Source organism: Bathycoccus prasinos (assembly GCF_002220235.1).
Source record: "Bathycoccus prasinos genomic : Chromosome_2".
NCBI classification, from domain to species: Eukaryota; Viridiplantae; Chlorophyta; class Mamiellophyceae; order Mamiellales; family Bathycoccaceae; genus Bathycoccus; species Bathycoccus prasinos.
Genome location: NC_024007.1, coordinates 158,104 through 178,402, shown reverse-complemented (window position 1 = coordinate 178,402; position 20,299 = coordinate 158,104). Strand labels below are relative to the sequence as shown.

General features: G+C 47.2%; 13 protein-coding genes across 13 annotated transcripts; 6 read left to right on the top strand and 7 right to left on the bottom strand.

Moving 5' to 3' along the window:
- Positions 1-147: 147 nt before the first annotated feature.
- On the top strand, positions 148-1,257 carry Bathy02g01010 (deoxycytidine kinase; the record flags this gene model as incomplete). Its single annotated transcript, XM_007514930.1, has 1 exon — positions 148-1,257. The coding sequence occupies one exon, from the start codon at positions 148-150 to the stop codon at positions 1,255-1,257; it is 1,110 nt and encodes a 369-aa protein (XP_007514992.1).
- A 99-nt stretch (positions 1,258-1,356) lies between these two features.
- On the bottom strand, positions 1,357-2,796 carry Bathy02g01000 (predicted protein; the record flags this gene model as incomplete). The annotated part of the gene is made up of 1 exon (XM_007514917.1): positions 1,357-2,796. One exon carries the CDS (start codon positions 2,794-2,796, stop codon positions 1,357-1,359), a length of 1,440 nt encoding a protein of 479 aa, XP_007514979.1.
- A 129-nt stretch (positions 2,797-2,925) lies between these two features.
- Positions 2,926-4,089, bottom strand: Bathy02g00990 (3-oxoacyl-(acyl carrier protein) synthase III; the record flags this gene model as incomplete). The annotated part of the gene is made up of 1 exon (XM_007514597.1): positions 2,926-4,089. One exon carries the CDS (start codon positions 4,087-4,089, stop codon positions 2,926-2,928), a length of 1,164 nt encoding a protein of 387 aa, XP_007514659.1.
- A 360-nt stretch (positions 4,090-4,449) lies between these two features.
- Bathy02g00980 (predicted protein) lies at positions 4,450-5,787 on the top strand (the record flags this gene model as incomplete). The annotated part of the gene is made up of 1 exon (XM_007514471.1): positions 4,450-5,787. One exon carries the CDS (start codon positions 4,450-4,452, stop codon positions 5,785-5,787), a length of 1,338 nt encoding a protein of 445 aa, XP_007514533.1.
- A 239-nt stretch (positions 5,788-6,026) lies between these two features.
- Bathy02g00970 (unnamed protein product) lies at positions 6,027-7,385 on the bottom strand (the record flags this gene model as incomplete). Its single annotated transcript, XM_007514981.1, has 1 exon — positions 6,027-7,385. One exon carries the CDS (start codon positions 7,383-7,385, stop codon positions 6,027-6,029), a length of 1,359 nt encoding a protein of 452 aa, XP_007515043.1.
- Positions 7,386-7,512: 127 nt separating this feature from the next.
- Bathy02g00960 (unknown protein) lies at positions 7,513-8,073 on the top strand (the record flags this gene model as incomplete). The annotated part of the gene is made up of 1 exon (XM_007514490.1): positions 7,513-8,073. The coding sequence occupies one exon, from the start codon at positions 7,513-7,515 to the stop codon at positions 8,071-8,073; it is 561 nt and encodes a 186-aa protein (XP_007514552.1).
- An 88-nt stretch (positions 8,074-8,161) lies between these two features.
- Bathy02g00950 lies at positions 8,162-8,977 on the bottom strand (the record flags this gene model as incomplete). Its single annotated transcript, XM_007514831.1, has 1 exon — positions 8,162-8,977. The coding sequence occupies one exon, from the start codon at positions 8,975-8,977 to the stop codon at positions 8,162-8,164; it is 816 nt and encodes a 271-aa protein (XP_007514893.1).
- A 277-nt stretch (positions 8,978-9,254) lies between these two features.
- Bathy02g00940 (glutaredoxin-like protein) lies at positions 9,255-9,833 on the top strand (the record flags this gene model as incomplete). Its single annotated transcript, XM_007514759.1, has 1 exon — positions 9,255-9,833. The coding sequence occupies one exon, from the start codon at positions 9,255-9,257 to the stop codon at positions 9,831-9,833; it is 579 nt and encodes a 192-aa protein (XP_007514821.1).
- Positions 9,834-10,061: 228 nt separating this feature from the next.
- On the bottom strand, positions 10,062-10,307 carry Bathy02g00930 (predicted protein; the record flags this gene model as incomplete). Its single annotated transcript, XM_007514433.1, has 1 exon — positions 10,062-10,307. One exon carries the CDS (start codon positions 10,305-10,307, stop codon positions 10,062-10,064), a length of 246 nt encoding a protein of 81 aa, XP_007514495.1.
- A 188-nt stretch (positions 10,308-10,495) lies between these two features.
- On the top strand, positions 10,496-11,833 carry Bathy02g00920 (pseudouridine synthase, RluA family; the record flags this gene model as incomplete). Its single annotated transcript, XM_007515004.1, has 1 exon — positions 10,496-11,833. One exon carries the CDS (start codon positions 10,496-10,498, stop codon positions 11,831-11,833), a length of 1,338 nt encoding a protein of 445 aa, XP_007515066.1.
- A 479-nt stretch (positions 11,834-12,312) lies between these two features.
- On the bottom strand, positions 12,313-14,444 carry Bathy02g00910 (predicted protein; the record flags this gene model as incomplete). Its single annotated transcript, XM_007514648.1, has 2 exons — positions 12,313-14,394; positions 14,427-14,444. 2 exons carry the CDS (start codon positions 14,442-14,444, stop codon positions 12,313-12,315), a joined length of 2,100 nt encoding a protein of 699 aa, XP_007514710.1.
- Positions 14,445-15,588: 1,144 nt separating this feature from the next.
- Bathy02g00900 (predicted protein) lies at positions 15,589-17,469 on the top strand (the record flags this gene model as incomplete). Its single annotated transcript, XM_007514787.1, has 1 exon — positions 15,589-17,469. One exon carries the CDS (start codon positions 15,589-15,591, stop codon positions 17,467-17,469), a length of 1,881 nt encoding a protein of 626 aa, XP_007514849.1.
- Positions 17,470-17,577: 108 nt separating this feature from the next.
- Positions 17,578-20,292, bottom strand: Bathy02g00890 (predicted protein; the record flags this gene model as incomplete). Its single annotated transcript, XM_007514467.1, has 1 exon — positions 17,578-20,292. One exon carries the CDS (start codon positions 20,290-20,292, stop codon positions 17,578-17,580), a length of 2,715 nt encoding a protein of 904 aa, XP_007514529.1.
- Positions 20,293-20,299: the final 7 nt, after the last annotated feature.

Here is a 20,299-nt window from a genome sequence, read left to right as displayed (position 1 = left end):
ACTCTCGCTCGTTTACTTCTATCACGACAACAAACTTTCCAAAAACTTGAACGCCTTCAGCCGCGCTGGTATAGCGCGTCTTCTTTTTCTTCTTCTTCTTCTTCTTCTTCTTCTCCAGAAAAATCATCAGCGTCGTCGAATTCGACGATGCATCGTTCGATGTCCTCCTCCTTCTATTCCTCCTCCTCCCCTCCTCACGCGATGACGACGACGAGGATGCCGAGGAATAGATACGAGTTTGTCCGCGCGTACCAAACGACCAGAGAGTTGAGACGAATGGCGAAACAGAGGTACACGCGGATCGAGAGGAGCATGTTTTGTACGAGTAATTTTCATAGCAGTAATAATAGCAGTAACAACAACAACAACAACGAGAACAACAATAGTCATCATCCAGTAGCGAGCACGGAAGACGCGTTTGTAAACCAGAAAAACAGAGGCTTGACGTTGTGCGTGGAAGGGAACATCTCCTCCGGGAAATCTACGTTCCTCTTTGAAGTGATTGGAGGCGAGAGTTCTTCGCTGAAGAAAGAAGCGTTCGTGGTTCCGGAACCGGTGGAGAGTTGGCAGAAAATCCCGGGCGCGAGCGTCGAAGGCGAGAATAACGTGTTGGACGCGTTTTATAAGGAACCAGAACGGTACGCGTATACGTTTCAGAACTATGTGTTCATCACGAGATGTTTGCAATACAATGCGTCGAAAGATTTTGAGGCACAAAATGAGAATAATCAAAGTCGATTTCGAGTGTGCGAACGTTCCATATTTAGCGACAGGAAAGTCTTCGTGGACTCGTTGATGGACGCGAAGTGGCTGACGAATATGGAGTTTCATTTGTATAACTGTTGGTTCGACGCGTTAGGGGACGAGTCGTTGGTACCGGACGCGTTTGTGTATTTACGAGCGTCTCCGGAGACGTGTAAAAGACGGTTAGGATTTCGAAGTCGAGGAGAGGAGAGTGGAGTGACGTTGGAGTATTTGCAGCAGTTGCACGAGAAACACGAGAATTGGTTTCGAGAGGACGATCGAACGGCGTCGGCGCCGAAAGAGTTAACCGAGAATGTACCGGAAGAGTTGAAGGATATGGTCAAATTCATCGAGATTACGCTGAGCGGGAAGAAGACGTTCCCGTTTGTGCCGGTTTTAGTAGTCGACGGCGATAAGGATTTCGACGTCGCGTTGGATGTAGAGAAGAAAGAGATGTATGCAAACAAAGTGCGATTGTTCCACCGGTTCGTTTCGGAGTTTTGCAAGCGCTAATTTAGTACTTTTCTATTTTGACACTAAGAAAGAAATACACACACATCACATGACTTCCCCTCTAACTATAGTCAACCTACATCTACAACGAGTTTCTACCTACTTTACTTTTAAATCTTCTTCTGTCGATACCGATGATGCTACGGAAATCTTTGCGGCGGTGAGCTTTCCCGTATCCGTCCACGTACACACGACGTCGCTTTTATCTCCAAATTTTGCGCCTCCAATGCCAACTACTCTCGCGTCGTTTCGAAACGTAAACCCGCCACCCAATTTCCCTTTTTCGTAACTGCCGCATAAAATTTCATAATCCAACGACGCGACGCACACGAAGCCTTCGATTGTGCGAGGCGCGTATAATCCAGTGACTTCGTATTTCGCGCAATTCTTCCACCTGTACCTCGCCGTCCATTTTCTCGGATCGACCACAGATACCGTTCTCTCTTTCCCAGCGCAGCACAAGACTGAATTGCCAGAAAATTTCGCTGGTTCCAACGCTTGGATTTGGTGCCTCGCGTTGTCGCTTGCGACTTGCTTCACGCGACCAACTTCGCCGTTCTTCTTATCGACTCTGTGGTCGTACACGACCACTTCGTTGTTCTCTCCTATACATAAAACCGAGCGTCCAGAATGTGGCGTTTCCATGTGCGCGATAGATGTCGGTGACTCTAACAAATTATTCGTTCGAACGACTCGGTCTTGCTCGAACCAATCGATCGTGCGAGTCCACAATTTGCACACGGCGATGTTGTTTTCTTCGAGAGGACAAAACGAGAGTCCAGCCCAACCTGGAGAGCCAAGCGTTTCGAATGTCTCGCATTCTTTATACATCTTCGGCGTCGCTTTATATAACAACTCCGCTTTTTCCTTGTCATCATCATCATCTGCAACTTTCGTCTTGGGAACTTTACACACCGTCAACCTCCCGGTCGCGTCTACCGTCGCCACGCGTTGCTCCTCCGTCTGTCCTCCCGCTTCTCCTACTTCTCTAATTTTCAAGCACATGATTTCGTACTCCTGTCCTTCAAACGCTTCAATCATTTCTGTTTCGTGTTTTCGATGTTTTCTATCATCTGTTGTTGTCGTTCTTTTTCGTTTCTTCTTTCCATTTTCCTCTTCCTCTTCGTTTTCTTCGTTTTCTTCTTCGTCGTCGTCTCGAGGAATGCTCGCGTTCGTCTTCCCCAAAGCCGCCGTCTCGTTTGCAAACTTTACGTTCCGTTTAAACACGCTCCCGCTGTTGGCAATAATCGCCGTGCAAAAATTACGACTCATTGATGCTGTGTTTGTTGTTCGTTCCACTTGACATCTGGTCGCGTTGTGCGCGTGCCCGGGGGAGATGTATTCGTGTTCGTCGTGAAATTTCGGGAAGAGTTTCAACTCGCATCGCGTCAAGCTCAACACGGCGACAGATTTGGTGTTGTTCTTCTTATCCTCGGAGAATAAGTCAGAATAAGAGTTTAAGGACTGCTTCACTCGAGTTAACGCGATGGAGTTTTGCCCGGGAGTTGGTTTTATCGGTGGTGGTGGTGGTGGTGGCATCGTATTAATAAACTATTATGAAGAGTGGTAACTGTATGATGATGTAAATTTTTTAAGGCAAAACGGAGTAGTAGTAAATTTTATTAGTATTCAACGCAAGCATCCGATAATGAGTAGTAGTCTTCTTTCTTACCATTTCAACAAGCAAGAGGCCCAGGTCAAACCGGCACCGAACCCAGCCATGGCGACGACGTCACCTCTCTTCACCTTCCCACTCTCGACGGCTTCGCACAAAGCCAACGGGACGGAGGCCGCGGAGGTGTTCCCGTACTCCGCGATGTTCGAGACCACTTTATCGTCTCCTAGACCTAACCTTTGCGCGGCGGCGTCGATGATTCTTTGGTTCGCTTGGTGCAAAACTAAGTGATCGATTTCCTCTGGTTGCATGTTTGCGTTTTTCAAGCTCTCTTTGATGGTCATCGGTACCGCCCTAACGGCGAATTTGAACACGTCTTGGCCGTTCATGCCAATGTTTTCGTACGCCGTGCGTTCGCCGGCTTCTGAATCGGACTCCCAGACTTTCCCCACTTTCGCTCCGCACACTTTCGCCGTCAAGTGATGATTCTGCGACCCATCGCTGTGCATGTCAAAACCTAACAAAGAGCACTCGCTCACCTCTTCCGTGGCGGTTAACACAACCGCGCCGCACCCGTCGCCGAACAAAATGCACGTCCCTCGGTCTCGCCAATCCACGTATCTGCTCAAAACGTCCGCTCCAACCACGAGCACGTTTTTATACCCACCTCCTCTGATGAAATGCATACCGTTGACTAATCCAACGACAAATCCCGAGCACGCGGCGGTTAAATCGTACGCCAACGCGCCTTTCGCGCCAATCGCGCTTTGTAACAAACACGCCGACCCGAACAAGTCGTCCGGCGAACTCGTCGCGACGATGATTAAATCAATATCTTCTGGGTTCACGTTGGCCATTTTCAAAGCACCAAGAGACGCTTCCGCGGCTAAAGATGTCAATGTTTCATCTCCAGAAATCACGTGTCTTTTCCCAATCCCGGTTCTCGTGCGTATCCACTCGTCGTTGGTTTCCACCAACTTGGCGAGGTCGTCGTTGGTGATGAATTTCTTCGGCAACGCCTTCCCGACGCCGGAAATTTTCGCTCCTTTGGGCGTAAACGACGCCGTTTGCGACGTTTGACACCTCGTAATAGTCGTTGTTTTATTCGTTTTCTTCTTTAGGTTCGTCTTCGTGTTTCTTCTTCTTCTGTTCAGAGCACTACTCGTCGTCGTACTCGCGTCATCAAGTCTCGAGGACACCATCGGTAAAGAACTCATCATCATTCCTCTCTGCTATTATATAGTATTGCTTTTTACCTCTTTTCTCTCAGAAAAAGAAGAATAATAAATACACACACTCTCTCTCTCTTTCAATCTCTCTCTCTCTAAACTCTCTCTCTCTGACTTCTTTACCTCGCGTATGTGCGCGTATACGCGCTTGGGGATATAAAAAGTAAAGATTTTAGATAAAAAAAAAGGAGAGGGAGAGGGCTGGATAAGAGGTTAGGGTTGTATACCCTAAACTGTTTGTTGCAGAATTTTTTGTAAGGGAGCGTTGAAAGATTTTTACGCCGCACAACACATCAGAGAGAGAGAGAGAGAGAAGAGAAGACAAAGAAGACAAAGAAGAAGAAGAAGATGAGAGCTTTTCGGCGGAAGAGCAGTTGTTCTCTTACGCTTCTTTTTTGTCTTTTTTGTATTCATTTTTCGGTGTCCTCGAAAGGGGGCTTTGTTGAAGTTTCGGCGAAGAAAACTGCTGCTTCGGAATCTTCATCATCATCATCGAATCAGTTTGGAATATCCGCGACAGCTTTTGGGACGTGGCGAGAGGTCTTCAACGCGGCTCCATCTCGAGCGGAAGAATCTATTAAAGATGACATCTCTCCACCGATTAAAATATACGTGTATAACGACGCGGACGTGAAGAAACTCTTGTTCCCAGGGAAAGAGACGCAAGCGTACAAGTCTGGAGTGTGCGGGATGAAGATGTACGGGAGTCAAGTGCACATCGCGGACTTCTTGCTGAAATCGAAAGAGTTGAGGACGGAGAATCCTTCGGATGCGGATTTTTTCTTCCTCCCGGGGTGGCCGAAGTGCATGTTGGACGCGCCGCCGAACGGGGCGGGATTAACCGACGACGAGTTAGCGAAGAGGTTGAACGGCGTCATCGAGAAGCTGCCGTATATTAAGAAATCCGGAGGGAGAGATCACGTTTTCGTCTGGCCGAGCGGAAGAGGGCCGACTTTGTACAAGAATTGGCGGTGTAAAATACCAAACTCAATATTTTTAACTCCGGAAGGGTTTTATACCGATCCGTATAGAACGTTAGCGCCGTATTTTGATCCTTGGAAGGACGTCGTGTTGCCGGGATTTATGGACGGTAGGAAAGATTCGTATTTAGAAACAAACAAGAGAACGAGTAAGAGGACAAAGTTAGCATCGTTTGCGGGGACCGTACCAGATGGGCAAGCGTTGAAAGGGGACGAGAAGCACGTAAAAGCGCATCCGAGAGAACGGTTGTTGAAACTTTCGAAAAAGTATCCGGACGATTTGCTCGCGATTTCGGGTCGGACGCCAAAGTACGCCGAGATTTTAGGAGATAGCAAGTTTTGTATCGTTCCCAGAGGCTTATCGCCGTGGACGTTGAGAACGTACGAGACCTTTTTTGCCGGATGCGTGCCGGTGATTATTTCAGATTCGGTGAGGTTACCGTTTCAAGAGTTTTTAGATTGGTCGTTGATTTCCATCAAATGGCCCGAGGCCAAAATCGACGAGTCGTTGTTGACGTATTTGAAGAGTATTCCGGACGAGGAGATTGAAAAAATAGTTAGAAGAGGAGAGCAGGTGAGGTGCGTGTTCGCGTACCAAGCGGATGCGACGAAATGTAACGCGTTTTCAGCCATCATGTGGGCGTTGAGTCTGAAAGATCGAAACGTGGCAAGTACGAGCGAGTGGGCTCTCAGAGACGAAATGTGATGACGAGAGGAGAGAGAAAAAATCAAATCGCGACATTAATTTCATCTTTTTGCCGAAACGCGGTAAATAGATTCACATAGCCATTTAATCGAACACTGTTAGCATTTGTATGACATTTCTGCAATTTTTTTCTGTATTTGAGTTTGTTTTGGTACGTATCTAATGTGACATTAAATTTTCTCCGACTTGGGCTTCTTTTCTTCTGTCTCTGTGTGTTCTTTACTAATTCTACTAAAAATCTACGCCGATGTTTCTGCTGCTTGCTTTCTTCCCATGAACTCAGCCATTCTGATTGCGTTTTCTATGTCTTTATTCTGCTTCTTCTTTTCAAGCGACTGAGCTTTTTCCAACGCTTTCACGGCTTCCCCGTACCGTTTGAGCGCGTGTAAAGCCAATCCTACTCTAAAATTCCCCTTGACGTTCTTTTCGTCCAGCGATACGCTTCGTTCAGCCTCTTTCAAAGCCTCTTCTAATCTTCCGAGCTTCAAGAAACACGCCGCTCTGTTCGAGTGAACGATTGATTTATCCGAATCTAACTCGGTATCTTGCAGCGAAAGCTCGTAGTGCGCGATTGCGGAGCCGTAATCACCGGCTTTAAACGCCTCGTTACCTTTCGCCTTATTCGCCGCGCGTCTCTCCTCTTTCGCTTTTGCTTCGGCTTCTTCCACGGAATTCGCGTTGAGCTCTCTCGCTGTCGTTGGAAACTCGTCTTTACCGCGTATGACGCGTTCGGTTAGAATTTTACCGTTCACAAACCTCGTGACGTGCTGCCTGACTCTGCTATTACTACTACTTCCGTCGTTGTTTTCTTCGTTCTCCTCTTTCTTCTGTAATTCCCTAAAATCGTTATCATCCACGTCCACGACGTGAATGTTCTTCCCATCCAACATGCTCTCATCTGTAAATACCAACGATAACCCACTCGTTGTGGCGTGATAAATCGATCCAATCGTATCTCTCGATGGAAACAACAACGTAACGTTTTCACACTCGTCTATTTGCGTCGTCTTTGTCGACGCCGCGCCGCTTTCAAACGTAATCTCGCAATTGCTACAGTTCCAAATCTCCATCGTCGACGTCTTCACGGTCCCCGCGCACGAAATCGTCGTATCCTTGGCGCTCTCGATGAATATCTTGATCGGTTTCGCGCACTTCTTAATCTCGTACGAACATTTCGCAACCTCGCGAAAGTGCAACGATTTCGAGTTCTGTTCCAACTCCTCCGCGCGAATCGCTCTCGTCACCTCCGTTTCTTTCTCAATCGTCACTCGTCTCGACATTTCCTTTTCCTCCGAGTGTTCCCACCTCTCTTTCGCCTCTCGCAGCATTTGTTTCTTCTCCTCCTGCGCTTTTTTCGTCTTCTTTTCAAGCTCGTTCGCGACGCTCAGTTTTTCCATCTCTTGCTTCAACTCAGCCTCTTCGAGTTGGATTTTCTGCATTTCTTCCTCGGTAAACTTGCTCCACTTCTCGTGATATTCTTTCGAGGATCGATCGTCATTCTCGTCGTCGTTTTTGTTAAAGGTTTCGTTTTCTTCGTTTTCCTCCTCTTTTCCTCCTCCTCCTCCTTCTTTTGCTTGGTCTTCTTCTTCGCCCATCATTTTTAGGATTCTTATGAAGTATTCGGGAAAAAAATACGCGCAAAACAAAAAGCCTCACTAAAACACACGCACCATTACTAACGACGACAAAGAGCTGTTTGTGTGCTCTGCTTGAGATGAGAATGAGATGAACGAAGAACTGATCCAGAACTTGGTCTCCGCGGCGGAGTCGTTGTCTCGCTCGGTGGACCGCGCGGAAGAGAAGCTGAAAACGCAAAAGGAAAACAACGCAAAGTTGCAACAGTTGGTGTTTTTTCTCGACGCCGTCGCGAAACGAAAAGAACGACAGGTGAGAGAGACGGAAGTTCGAGTGGCGAAGATGAAACTCAGAACGAGTACAATGGAGATGGAGATGGAGACAAAAAAGAGGGAGGAGAAAGTGAGAGAGATTGAGTTACGCGCGTGGTTGGAAAGAGACGATCGGAAGTTTGAGCAGTTGAAAGAGAAGAGGAAGAAAGCTTTAGAGAAGACGACGACGGACTCGAGTGTGACGAGCGCGTTAAACGCGCTGTTCGAACAACGAGAAGAAGAAGACCAAGAAGACCAAGAAGAAGAAAGAGAAAACAGTAAACGAAGAAAAGAAAAGGAGTGCGAGGAAACCGACCAGATGTGGTTGCAAAAGGCGAGAGAGAAAGTGCAGCAAGAGTTGGCCAAGTTTAGAGTCGAATTCCTCGAGAGAGAGAGTTGAAGTGAGAGAGCGTAGAGTGTTTTGTTGTATGTCTCTCTCTTTCTCTCTTTAGTATTACAAGGGTGCAGCGGCTTTAGGACGTGTGTAATTATTCTGATTCTGTTTCTGATTCTGGCACGTGCAACTCTCCATCTTCGTATCGCCAACCAGGTGGGAGAGGACAGTCGTTGTCGAGGAGGTATTGTACACATTCGGGGTGGTTTTTCTCGTGCGCTTCTCGTACGGCGTCACCGTTCCACGGCGCTTTGGCGGTTTCGCGCAAGTACTTCAAACAGTCCAAGTGGCCGTTCTTGGCCGCATGCATACACGCCCATTCGCTATATTGATCATACTTACGCTCAACAAGATATTCGAGTATGTGAAGATGACCATATTCAGCCGCCGAAGCGGCAGTAGCAGAACCCCAAGGCGCTTTCGCTTCTTCGCGTAAGTATTTGAGGCACTCGAGATGACCGTTTAAGGCAGCAAATGCACACGCTCTCCAATCGACTGGACACTCATTTGCAACGCAATACTTTACCATTTCCAGATTACCTTGTCCTGCGGCCGGAAGAATCGTCCCTTCATCCCACTCACACTTTTTCTCCTCTCGCGCCCACTTGAGCAACTCGAGTTTATTCGTTCGAGCAACTCCAACGCAGAAATATGTTTCGTATTTCCACCAACTCGGCCACAACGATTTATTCTCCCACACAAACTCCAAAGTCGATATCGACGACATCTCTTCGACCTTAAACCTCTTCTTCAAATCACTTGCGCGAGATGATCTCTTAATCAACTTTCTCGTTTCACTATTCACCTCGTACAAGAATTTGATATCCGTTTGATTCAATTTCGGAAGAATGTGTTGGAAACAAATATCGTCGTTATTCACAATCACGTCCCACAAATCTCTCTCGCCCATCCGCCCCTTTTGCGCTCTCGTCCTCGCCCCAAGAGTATTATACGCAGTAGCAGAAGAAGACACGCTTTTTTTGTGTCGTTTTGTGCTCTGACGAATCAAAGCTTCTTCTTCTTTAAACGCGAATTATTGCGATTTCTTTTTTTTTTTGGAAAGTAGAAAAGCGACCGTTTTGAGACTGAGAAATCTGAGAAATTTTGTCAAAACACAGAAAAAGGGAGGAGAGACGTCACTCTAAAAACTCCATACATTTCAACACATTATCTACATATACATACTAATGTCTTCTCATCAACGTCTCTTGTCTTCCACGAGCAGACGCGCGCTCTCTCGATACGCGTCGACGAGTTATTTCTCATCTGCTGGTTCCTCTCATTCGTTTTCTTCGGTAGGAGCAGCACAACACCACTTGGTCTTTAAGAACAACAACATTAACAACATTAACAACAAAAAGCATGTATTCAGCACGACGACGGGAAGTCACGACGATTTTGCGGCCAAGTCGCACGTGGACGCGTCGAACGCGCACGAGGAAATCGCCTCGGACGTTGCGAAAGAAACCGTGGTGATTTACATGAAAGGAAGTCCGAACGCCCCTCAGTGCGGTTTTTCAAACGTCGCCTGTCGCATTTTAGACCACTACGGGATCCCGTACGCGTCAAGAAACGTGTTAGCCTCGGACGCTTTAAGGAACGGAATCAAATCGTTTTCCAACTGGCCGACGATTCCGCAAGTCTTCGTCGGCGGGGAATTTTTGGGAGGGAGCGATATTTTGATGACCATGCACCAAGACGGGAGCTTGAAGAAAGAGTTTGAGAGAGTTGGGTTGACCGTGAAAACGACCGAAGGGTCGGATTAAAGAACGACGACGACGACAACAACAACAATAACAACAACAACAATGAGAACAACAACAGTTACACTGCAACAACAGTTCAACACATCCACAACATCTCAAACACTTTTTCTCTCTGCTATAAAATACAATTACATACATACCGGTATACAAAAGAATCATCACTCTCTCTATTTACGCATATTTATTATTCTCTCTTTCTACTTCTACTTCTTCTTCTTATCTTCTTCTCTAAGAGTTCCAATCGGCCACCACACCCTCCGCTCTTCTCTTCTCGCCTTCGTTTAATCCTCCTCCTCCTTTTCTGCTTTGTTGTTGTTGCGCTGTCTTCAACTTTGTCTTCATCTTTTGCGTTTTCACGCCTCGATTTTCGCTTTGTTTCTGTCTCAATTCAGCCGCTTTTAACATCTGCTCTCTCCGTTCTGCGATGACTTCCGGGGTGTCTTCTTCGACCGGTTTCGAACAACACGCGCCCATTTTCTTCTTTCGTCTTAAACTTCTTCTTCTGTGTTATTTTAAATACGTGTCAGTGCGACGTATGTCTGTCAGTAGTAGTGTGTGCGTGTGGATAATAAATGGAGTTATGAAGAGTGAATTTCCCCAAAACAAAGGAAAAAATGTTACTCGCGAGACGGTGCTTTTGTTCGTCGCATCATTACACCACCATGCAGCAGCGAAGCGTGTTTTCGTCGTGGTGGACTCGCACTTTGTCTCCTTCTCCTTTGTCTTCTTCTTCGTGTGATCAAAAGAGCAGGAGACGGGAGAGTTTATTTTTTACTTCCTCGTCCTCGTCTAACGAACTCGTTGTTTCCGAGGAGGAGGACAACAACACAAATGTTCGAGAGATTATCGCCGCTTCTGCTTCAGCTTTTGGTGCGAATGATGGTGTTGTCGTTATTAAACCGTCTCGATTGGACGCGTTCATCGCGGAAAATTTACGCGAGGAGAAGATAACCCGAGGCGCGGTGGCGAGATCCATCGCCAACGGGAACGTCTTCGTGAACGGAACAAAGACGATGAAGAAAACGTACAAAGTGCAAAGAGGAGACGTTATTCGATTGACGATTGAACGAGCGAAATCGTTAACGGCTGAACCGGAGGATATAAAATTGGACGTGATTTACGAAGACGAGGATGTTATTGTTATAAATAAACCGGCCGGGATGGTGGTGCATCCAGCGCCTGGGCATTCGAGCGGGACGCTCGTGAACGCGTTGTTATATCACTGCGGATGCCCCGCCTTAGTCGTCCAAGAAGGGAGGAAGATTCCGAAGAGTTTAGATTTTGCAGAAGTACAGAACGAAGAAGAAGAAGACGATGATGACGATGACGATGATGATGATGAAATTATGCCGTACTTAGGACCAGAGGAAGAGGATACGACTGTTCGTCCTGGAATCGTTCACCGACTGGATAAAGGGACATCTGGACTTCTCGTTTGCGCAAAGAACGGCGCGGCGCATCAACATCTCTGCGATCAGTTTGCCGCGAGATCAGTCCGAAGACTTTACGTCGCGTTAGTTTTAGGCCATCCGAATCCATCTGCAGGAGTTGTAGAAGAGCCAATCGGTCGCGATCCAAAAAATAGGCTTCGCATGAGCATCGCCTCGAGTCTCAGAACAGGACGTTTCGCAAGATCAAATTATAGAACACTAGAGACATTCCCTACTTCAGCGGATACTGCGACTAGCGCAAGTCTCGTAGAATGGAAGTTGGATACTGGAAGAACGCATCAAATACGCGTGCACTCTAAATTTCTCGGATGTGGTATCCTCGGAGACGAAACGTACGACGGGAACAAGGAACGCGTGAAGAAACAGCTGTTGAACAATCCAGGAATAAAGAAAGTAAACGCAGAGGCAGTAGGGAAACGAAGCGTGAGACCCATGCTTCACGCGAGAACCATAGGATTTACCCATCCTAGAACTGGCGAGAGTTTGGATTTTTCTAGAGAACCTCCGCAAGATTTCTTAGAAGTCTTGGACGCCTTGAAAAAATGTTGATATGGGCGCGAGTCGCGTATGCGGAGAGGACGAGATATGTTTCAATATAATGTTAAATTTTAGTAGTAGTTGCGGTGCTTTACAATTGATTAATACAAACACAATTTTGTTAATTTTCTTTCTGTATACAGCAAAGATAACGCTTTCTCGAACTCTGCTTCGAACGTTACCTTTCACCCTCTTTCTATTTTTCTCTTTCTCTTTGGTTCGTCTTTCGCGATGAAATGCAAAAAGCACATTCTCGCGTCTGATTCGCCCTAGAGTGCTAGACTATAAACATTACCCACCTCTAGTTTTAATCCACATAATCTATTTCTCTCTTGCTCTCTTTTCCGCTAAACACCCTCCAAATGTTTTTCGTACAATTGGCTTGTTTTCCTTATGACATAAAACAAGCAAAACCTTCTACATTATTTACAAATGTATTTTAATTTCTGTTTGAACAATTTCGTTCTTCGAGAAAGCGCATCGAACACTTTTTACTTGTTGTGCGCCTTCTCGAGAAGAAGTCTTAAAATTCGCTTCCCGAAGGGCGAATTCTTAATGAGCGGTAAGTGGGGTCGAATTCTCTCCACTAAATCCGCATGTAATGGTCCTTTCGTGACCATAAGTGTGCTTTGAACGACGTAGTTGCCGTACGGATCCATCAAAAGTCGATCCAACAAAGGGCTCGACATGATTTCGCGAACGACGACGTTTCTGTGCTCCTCCAATTGCTGATCCGCAAGTTTCAAGCACTTTTCAACGACGTTTGAAGAGAACTTCTGCATAGATAACTCGGCATAATTCCCAACTAATCGCATCATGACTTCAGCGTTTGCCCAAGACAATCCGAGGTCCAAAATGTATTGCACCACGTAATTCCCAAAAGGATCGCGCGATAAAGTCAACGCTTGGTCGGCAATTTCTTGAACGAGCGGTCGTTTTTGCTCCTCAGTCGCGTGGTCAATACATCGTTGCAACACGCAACAGCCGTGACGGTGAGTAGCAATTTCAACCGAATGCTTCTTCGCGGCCTCATAGATGAACTGATTATCCTCAGCCGACAACCTCTGCAAGCAGCGTTGGACCACGTGGTTTCCGTTCAAATCTTTGATCAAGGTGACAACGCCAGGACGCAAAGCTTTCGTGGTGAGCTCAATCTCCTCGTCCGAGCTTAAAGTTTCGATGAGCTTCTGTACTGCTCTCGTTCCATGTGCGTTCAAAGCGATGGAGACCAACTCAGGTAAGCCTGTATTTGCGTTCTCGTTGACTACCGAAACGGCGCGCACGACATCAGCTCTTTGTTTATCCGAACAACACTCTAAAAGTTTCTGCAACAGATAATTTCCGAACGGATCCATCATCAAGTCAACAGCTTCTTCGATAATTTCGTCGAAGCACGCGTCGATAGCGGCAGAACCGTCCTCGTCAAACTTACGCTGGAGGAAGCGGCAACCATATTGGTCTCTGGCCAAGATAGAAATTTGACCCACGCACTCTTCGATGGACCCAAATCTCGAATCCATCTCCGCGAGTTCTTCCGCCGTCGGTGATCCGTTTGCACCAGGCACGGCAGAGTTCAGAGTAGCGAGCTCTGCGTTGTTCGTTAATGGATTGCCGCGCGGACCACCGCCACCCCCATCGTTACCCCACGCCGAGTTTCTTCCGTTGTTTCGTCCACCTCTGGAACCTCTCCTATTCCCACCTCCATCGTTTCTTTGACCGTTTCGTCCAAGATTACCACCCATGTTTTGTTGCTGATGCATGAGCGGATTCATTCCGTTGACAATGTTCGTGAAACCCAAGTGTGGATTACCGTTGAGTTGAGAGGCAAGCATTCCAGCTGCAGCGGCATTCGCGCTGTTCGTCAAATCTCCGTACGCTCCGCCAATGCCGTTAATTCCCGCAGCAGCAGCTGCTGCTGCCGCAGCTGCGTTCACATTTCCACCGGGGAACGCCATGTTTTGCGGATTAACCATACCGGCCCCACTTTGCATGCGCACCAAGTGCTGGAGTTGTTGCTGCTGAGCATACAAGGCAGCCGCGTAAGCAGCTTGATACACTTCCGCCACGGTACCTCCGTTTGCTGCAACTTGATTCACTGCCGAGGTATCAAACCCAGGTAAATTACCAGCACCGCCGCCAAGCCCTTGTTGTTGGAGATGGTGTGCCCCGCCAGCATTTGTATTATATTGCATCTGCTGCATAGAGAATTGATTAATTTGCGCTTGCTGCGCGGCTTGCTGCTGCAATAGTGCTTGTTGTGCTTGCAACCCAGAAAGATCTCCCGCCATGCCGCCGCCCATCCCAGAAGCGACAGCCGCAACTCCGGCAGAATTCGTCGTTTGATCACCAAGCCGAGACGAGTGATGCGCTTGCAAAGAATTCAATCCATTTCTAGAACTATGCGGCGGTAGTGGAGCAGTTGATGGTCGCGCTAAACTATTCGCAACTCCAGCCAAATCGATGTTACCAAACGCTGAGGCTAAACCGTCCGAGCTCGTCGGATTCAACCCTCGATGCACGTCCGTGCCGAGAGCATCGTTATTAAAAGCCGCTCCGTAACTTTGAGCAGCGGTCTTTCCACTCGAACCGCTTGGTTGTAACAGACTATTTGCATTGCCGCCATTTGACGTCAACGAAGCGGCATCGTTTGTATTCGCGAAACTCCCGGCGTGCTGATTCAAGTAAAACGAATCGCCGAAACCGCCCGTCTTGTTTAAACCCGAGGATCCGACAGCCGATGTCGCACCACTTCCTGCATACGGCTGTTTTTGTTGTTATAAATAATAGTGTTCAATTAGTAAGTATAATGACTTTTTTGAGAGAGAAAGAGAGAGAGAGAGAAAAAAAGATGTGCGCAGTGAAGTAACATATGTTGACTTTTGACTTTGACACGAAGTTTGCAGCCCACTTTCAGGTCGACCTGAGACCACAACTTTCGCCCTCTTGGACACAAAACCGAAATTTTGTTGGTGGCGGCTCACGGAAAACGAGCGCGTATGGCCACCTCCGAAGATTAAAATCCGAATCAAAACCCGTTTTCGAAAGAAGAACAATCATGAGTACGATATTGTGTAACCAAACGTACCAAGTCTACCGCAGATGCACTCCGTGGCGGCACATCTCCGCGCGTTTCAGTTTTAAGAATCTCATCACTCAATAACTGCGAAAAAGAAGTCTCGTAGTCCCTGTTTATGTATTTATGTATTCACGAGAGTACAAGAGAGCGGAAATAAAACGTTTGTCAGTGTTTGTACTTTCAAATTCTGCGTTTTCAGACGATTTCGCGACTTCGCGACATCCCTAGCGCGTCTAAAAGACGGAATTTTTTCCGCTAAAACGAGAAGGGAGCAAAAAGAGCACCCCGCAAAAACGGGAAAGAATAATAATAATAAATCCGAACGTACCGCCAGGACGGGGAGGTTGACAGATTGTCGCCCTTCCCTGGAGGACTCTTAGAAAAAGACTCCATGAGATTAAGGTCGCGTTTCCGCGATTCCTTCGTCGCAACACGGGGTAAACCACCGTTTTTTTATGGCGAGACCACTACTAAATGGTTTTTCTTCTTCTTCTTCTTTTTCTTCGCCCCTCGTTGCTCTTGTTTTTTCGGCTTTTTTCTCATCTCTCTCTTCTGCTCCTCAAACGCACACTTTTCTTCAAATTTCGCGCAGCACAATAATAATAAACCATCCTTCCCCCCCGCACACGCATCATCAGTCTCTTCGCCAAAGCGAGAGAAAGAAAGAAAGAAATAAACTCTCCATCAGAAAATGCGGAAGACGGCGAGTGCGAGCATGAGCAGAGGTTCCTCGGACTGGTTCTTACACCGACGCAAGAGCAACTCTCAATTCAACACGTCTCAGGAAGAATTGGACGCGACGACGGATGAGGAGGAGTTGCAGAAAGAGAGAGGTTCGGAAACGACATCGCCGGTTTTACCGGCGGATATTCAGACCATAGCGAGGTCTTTGCATCAACATCTGCCCAATAATGGTGCGAGTAGTAGCAGTGCTACTACCATTTATAATAATAATAATCATACAACGAGCAGTAATAACGAGAAGAAAAACGGTGAAGAAAAGAAATCGAACGCGAAGAGAAACTACTTTTGGAGGGAATACGTTTTAGCCGAGTTGGGCTTGGCGCCATCAAACAGAGAAAACGACGAAAAAAGCAACGCAGAATTAGCAAACGCTCGGCAGAGAGTGTTTGATTTGCTCTGGCACTTGCCGAGAGAGTTGGAGCGCTTGTGTTTTTATGGTTGTTTGTTGTGCGGCGATGCGATTTTAGGCATCTTGACTTCGCTTCCCGTGCGAGTGTTCGTGTTAACATCCCGGGGTTTATTCGCGCTTATTTCGAGTTACTTTTTCAATCCTGCGAAGTACGCCGCGGCTGTTGGATTGAGGAAGAAAATGGACGCTTCTTCGCCAGATGTTGACGGCGATGGCGATCCGCCATCGCCAATGACGCGCCGACAGTCGTGGGCGAAACATCCTCTCGCGCGAGAGCAACTGTGCGATTTACTCTGGCTTTCCATGCTCGCCGCGGCTGTATTTTTAAGCTATTCATTGGATGTTTCCGTTTTGTATCATTATGTTAGAGGCCAAGAAGTTATCAAACTTTATATGGCAGCATCCGTGTTAGAGTGCTTTGATAAATTATGTTGCTCATTCAATGGCAACGTGTTAGACGCGTTGACGCACTCGGTGGATAAAATTGTCGACACCGCGCAGCACAAGTTTTCGAGAAGAAGGGACGTTTTCGTCTGCGGTTTACAACTTTTTGTGGACGTGATCTTGTCGACGTTTGCCACGGCTTCGCATACGTTTGTGTTATTGCTCCACGCGGTAACTTTATCCGTGGCAATGAATTCACACACCAACGCGATGTTGTTGGTTTTAATTTCTAATAACTTTTCGGAAATGAAAGGCCACGTTTTCAAAAAGCAAGACGAGGCGAAGTTGTTCGGAGTGACGAGATTGGATATCATTGAACGCGTACATTTGACCGTGTGCTTGCTCTTTGTCGCCGCGCAAAGAATAATCGCTGCCGGGTCCATTTCCGGTGGTTTGACTAAAAAGTTTGCCACCGACTGCCTCTTGGTCTTGGGAAGCGAAGTCTTCGTGGATATCGTCAAGCATTCGTTCATGGCAAAATTCAACAGCTTACGACCGGCGACATATAGACGGTATTTTAGACAGTTCTGTCGAGAACATGTAAAGTTGGCGCAGTCGTACAAAATACACCGAGTAGTTGGTTTTGTCCCTCTCGCTCCGGCGGCTCTGTTGTTGCGAGTCGTTCCGCCGTTGTATGAAACCTTACGCGTTGGAGATTCATATCAATCGCGCGACTCCAAAGAAGAGACAACATACACGACAACAGAGTCTTTAGCAGTCAGTGTGTTAGGATTTCTTATATTAGTCGTCGTAAAACTGTTATTCGGCGTGTTATTGCATCACTGGGGCGTGAGAATGTTGGCGACTGAGATTGCAGAGAAGCAACGCAAACTCCAGCAGGAAGGAAAGAATAAAGATGCGGGTGAGGGTGAAGATGAAGCGCCAATACTAGACCATGGAAAAGTTGTGAGCGTTAGAAAAATGATGGCCGATAACGACACTTTATTAACGCCAAATTTCAAGGTTGCAATGTGAGGACATAAATAGAGATAATAGATACGTAGGAGCGTTGTAATGCTGAAAATTTTATAAAATAGGATGTATTTTTCTTCCTTCTCTTCCTCATCATTACAACGTGCGCTTCTATTCACTATTGTTAACGGCCTCCTTTTCAGGAGGTGATTCTTCTACGGAGATTGTTTGAGACCATTCTTGAGGGGATGCCCCGAGCTCCTCTGCCAAGCTGCGCCATACGCTCAAAGTTCTTTCTGCTTGGGCGACTTGCACTCGCGCTAATCCCAAAAGCATTTGTTCAAACTCTTCGACGCGCTCTTTCTCTGATCTCGCGAACTCATTCGCTTGTCTAGCGCGGATGCAATCGTATTCTCTTTTCGCATTTTCCGCTAATCTGTTTGTTTCTTCGAGTTCTCGCTTCAACTGTTCTATTTTCACATGTTTTGTGATATCAGGAGCGAGTTTGTTAATTCTATTCGTTAGTCTTTCTTGATCTGAGAGCAAAGTCTGCAGCGATAACAACGTGTCCGCTCTGAGCTGCGTGGCTCTGCGTACCGACGGCATCAAGTTCAAATGCGCATGCAACGGATCCATCGCTTTAGCTAATTGCACAGTAGCAGCGCGTGCAATACGAGAGGCACGAACAGAGGCATTGCCGACTTTGCGGAAAAACTGGGCGGCAGTCGCTAGTCGAGTGCCAGGCTCGGAATATCGACCGGAGATTCCCGAAGCCTCTTCTTCAACACGGGCGAACTTCATGCACTCTAATCCAAAGGCACCCAACGAATCGGCGAATTTTTCTTCTCGTTGCAATATTTTCTCTGTTTTCAAGCTCAGACCGCACAATTCGGTCTCCAACTTAGTCGATTTCTCCTTGTCCACCAAAAATTTTGCATCTTCTTCGACGATTTTCGGCTTTGCGGCTTCGATCCCAAATGCCCCTCCGACCGCAGCAACTGCCGAAGACGTTGCCATTGATTGACGGAGCTCTCGAAAGAATTTACCAACCGAGGATCGGTTTGGCGTTGCTGGAGAAGTCGCGGATGGAGACGTCATCATCGACGAAGCCGATACATTTTGCTGCGTAAAAATTGCACTCCCTCCGTTGGCGGCGCCTCCTGGAGAAGCAGGATTCACCCCTCCGATCGGAGAAGAAGCCATCATGTGACTATCCGGCGCAAATTGCATGCTTGGAGTTGATGGTTGAAGTGTTTCTTGGTGGTGGTGCTGCTGCTGCTGCTGCTGCTGTTCTTGGTGCTGGTAACCCGCCGGAGAAGACATCATCGTTGAAGATGCCGCGGCGGGAACTGCCAGTGCGTGCCATTCTCGCGACTGCTGTAAATCTTGCTGCGTCAAAAACACTTTTAATGCCATAGATGTGCGAAGCGATGGGTGTTTGATCAACTTTTCGAGATAGTTTTGCAACGTGAGTTTCCGCGCTTGCACAAACGCTTCGTCGCCGAGTCTTTTTATCGATTTCTCCGGTCTCGGAGGAATGAAATATCCTCGATGCGATTCTAACAGTCTATCGTGTAACTGCACAAAATCCGAAAAACGGCGCCAAACGATCGCTTCTTTTTGCATAAACTTATCTGAATTCGTTTTGAAATTAATTTTATACCGCGTTACTTTCTTCGAAAGCCCAGGGCCACCTTGTTGATTAAATTCTGGTTCCGTTTTTGCCTCGGTGATGTACGCGACGAGCTCAGTTTTCTTTTCGTCGCCGAGATTGACTAAAGTTTCGTCTTTGGCTGGATCGTAAGGAGGATAAAATTGGAACGACGGCGAGAGAGCACCGCTCAGTTCGTGTCTGTTAAACGTCTGCTGAGGTAATGTTGGCGGTGGCGGCGCTGTTTGATAATACTGTGGTTGTTGTTGTTGTTGTTGTTGTTGTTGTTGTTGCATTGAAGATGCTTCAAATGTCTGCTCGGCCCTCATCACCGCTGGAGCTGATGAATTCATCATCATGGAATTTCCTGGCTGAATAGCTGGATTTGCGTACATTACCGAGTCCTGGTATGAAGGGGGTGGTGGATCACTCGTGGTTGACGCTGGAGGTGCTACTGGTTTATTGAACGGTGAATCAAACTGCTCCGCGACTCCGTGCTGTTGTTGACTATGAGTGGCATCATCGTCGTCCCCTAATTGGATTTCTACAATTTCGTCTTCCACTTGCTTTCTGTCGTTGTTCATGTTTCCTTGCCTGAATTCTGATCTTTCTCGTGCCGGTTCGTTACTGTTGTTGATATAAGTAGTCGTATCTTCTTCCTCCTCTTTCTTCTTTTGCGCCGAGGAAGAGGCTGCCAACTCTTGCTCTCGCAACAGCGCCGTTTTACTTCCCGGAATAACCGTCTCAAACGCCGCCAACGGCGACGCCATTTCATCATTTCCGCTACCTCCGTGAAATGAATACGACGTTTGTTCGTGATAACTGGCCATTTGCGACATTGGGCCGTCATTTTTTGACGAAAGAAACGAAGACATCACGTTGGTCGTTGCCGAGTCATCGTCCTCGTCGCCAAAGAAATTCTTCTTTTTCACTCCTTCTCCTCCTCCTCCTTCTCCTCCTGTTGCAGATGTCCTCTTACTCATCGTCGCTTTTTCTATCTGAACGTCGTTTTCGTCGTCCTCGTCGCCCCACAAGGAGGTCTTCTTCGTCGACGACGATGGAATTTTATTCGGTTGTTCAGTTATGGAAGAAGTCACCTCCTCCGTCTTCGTCGTCGTCGTCGTCTTTTCGCCAATTATTCTCTTCCCTTCTTCAACTCCTTCTTCTTCTGTGTTCTTGTTCACGATTTTTGGGGCGAGATCGTCCTCGTCGCCGCCGAACGGATTCTCGTCCATCGTCGTG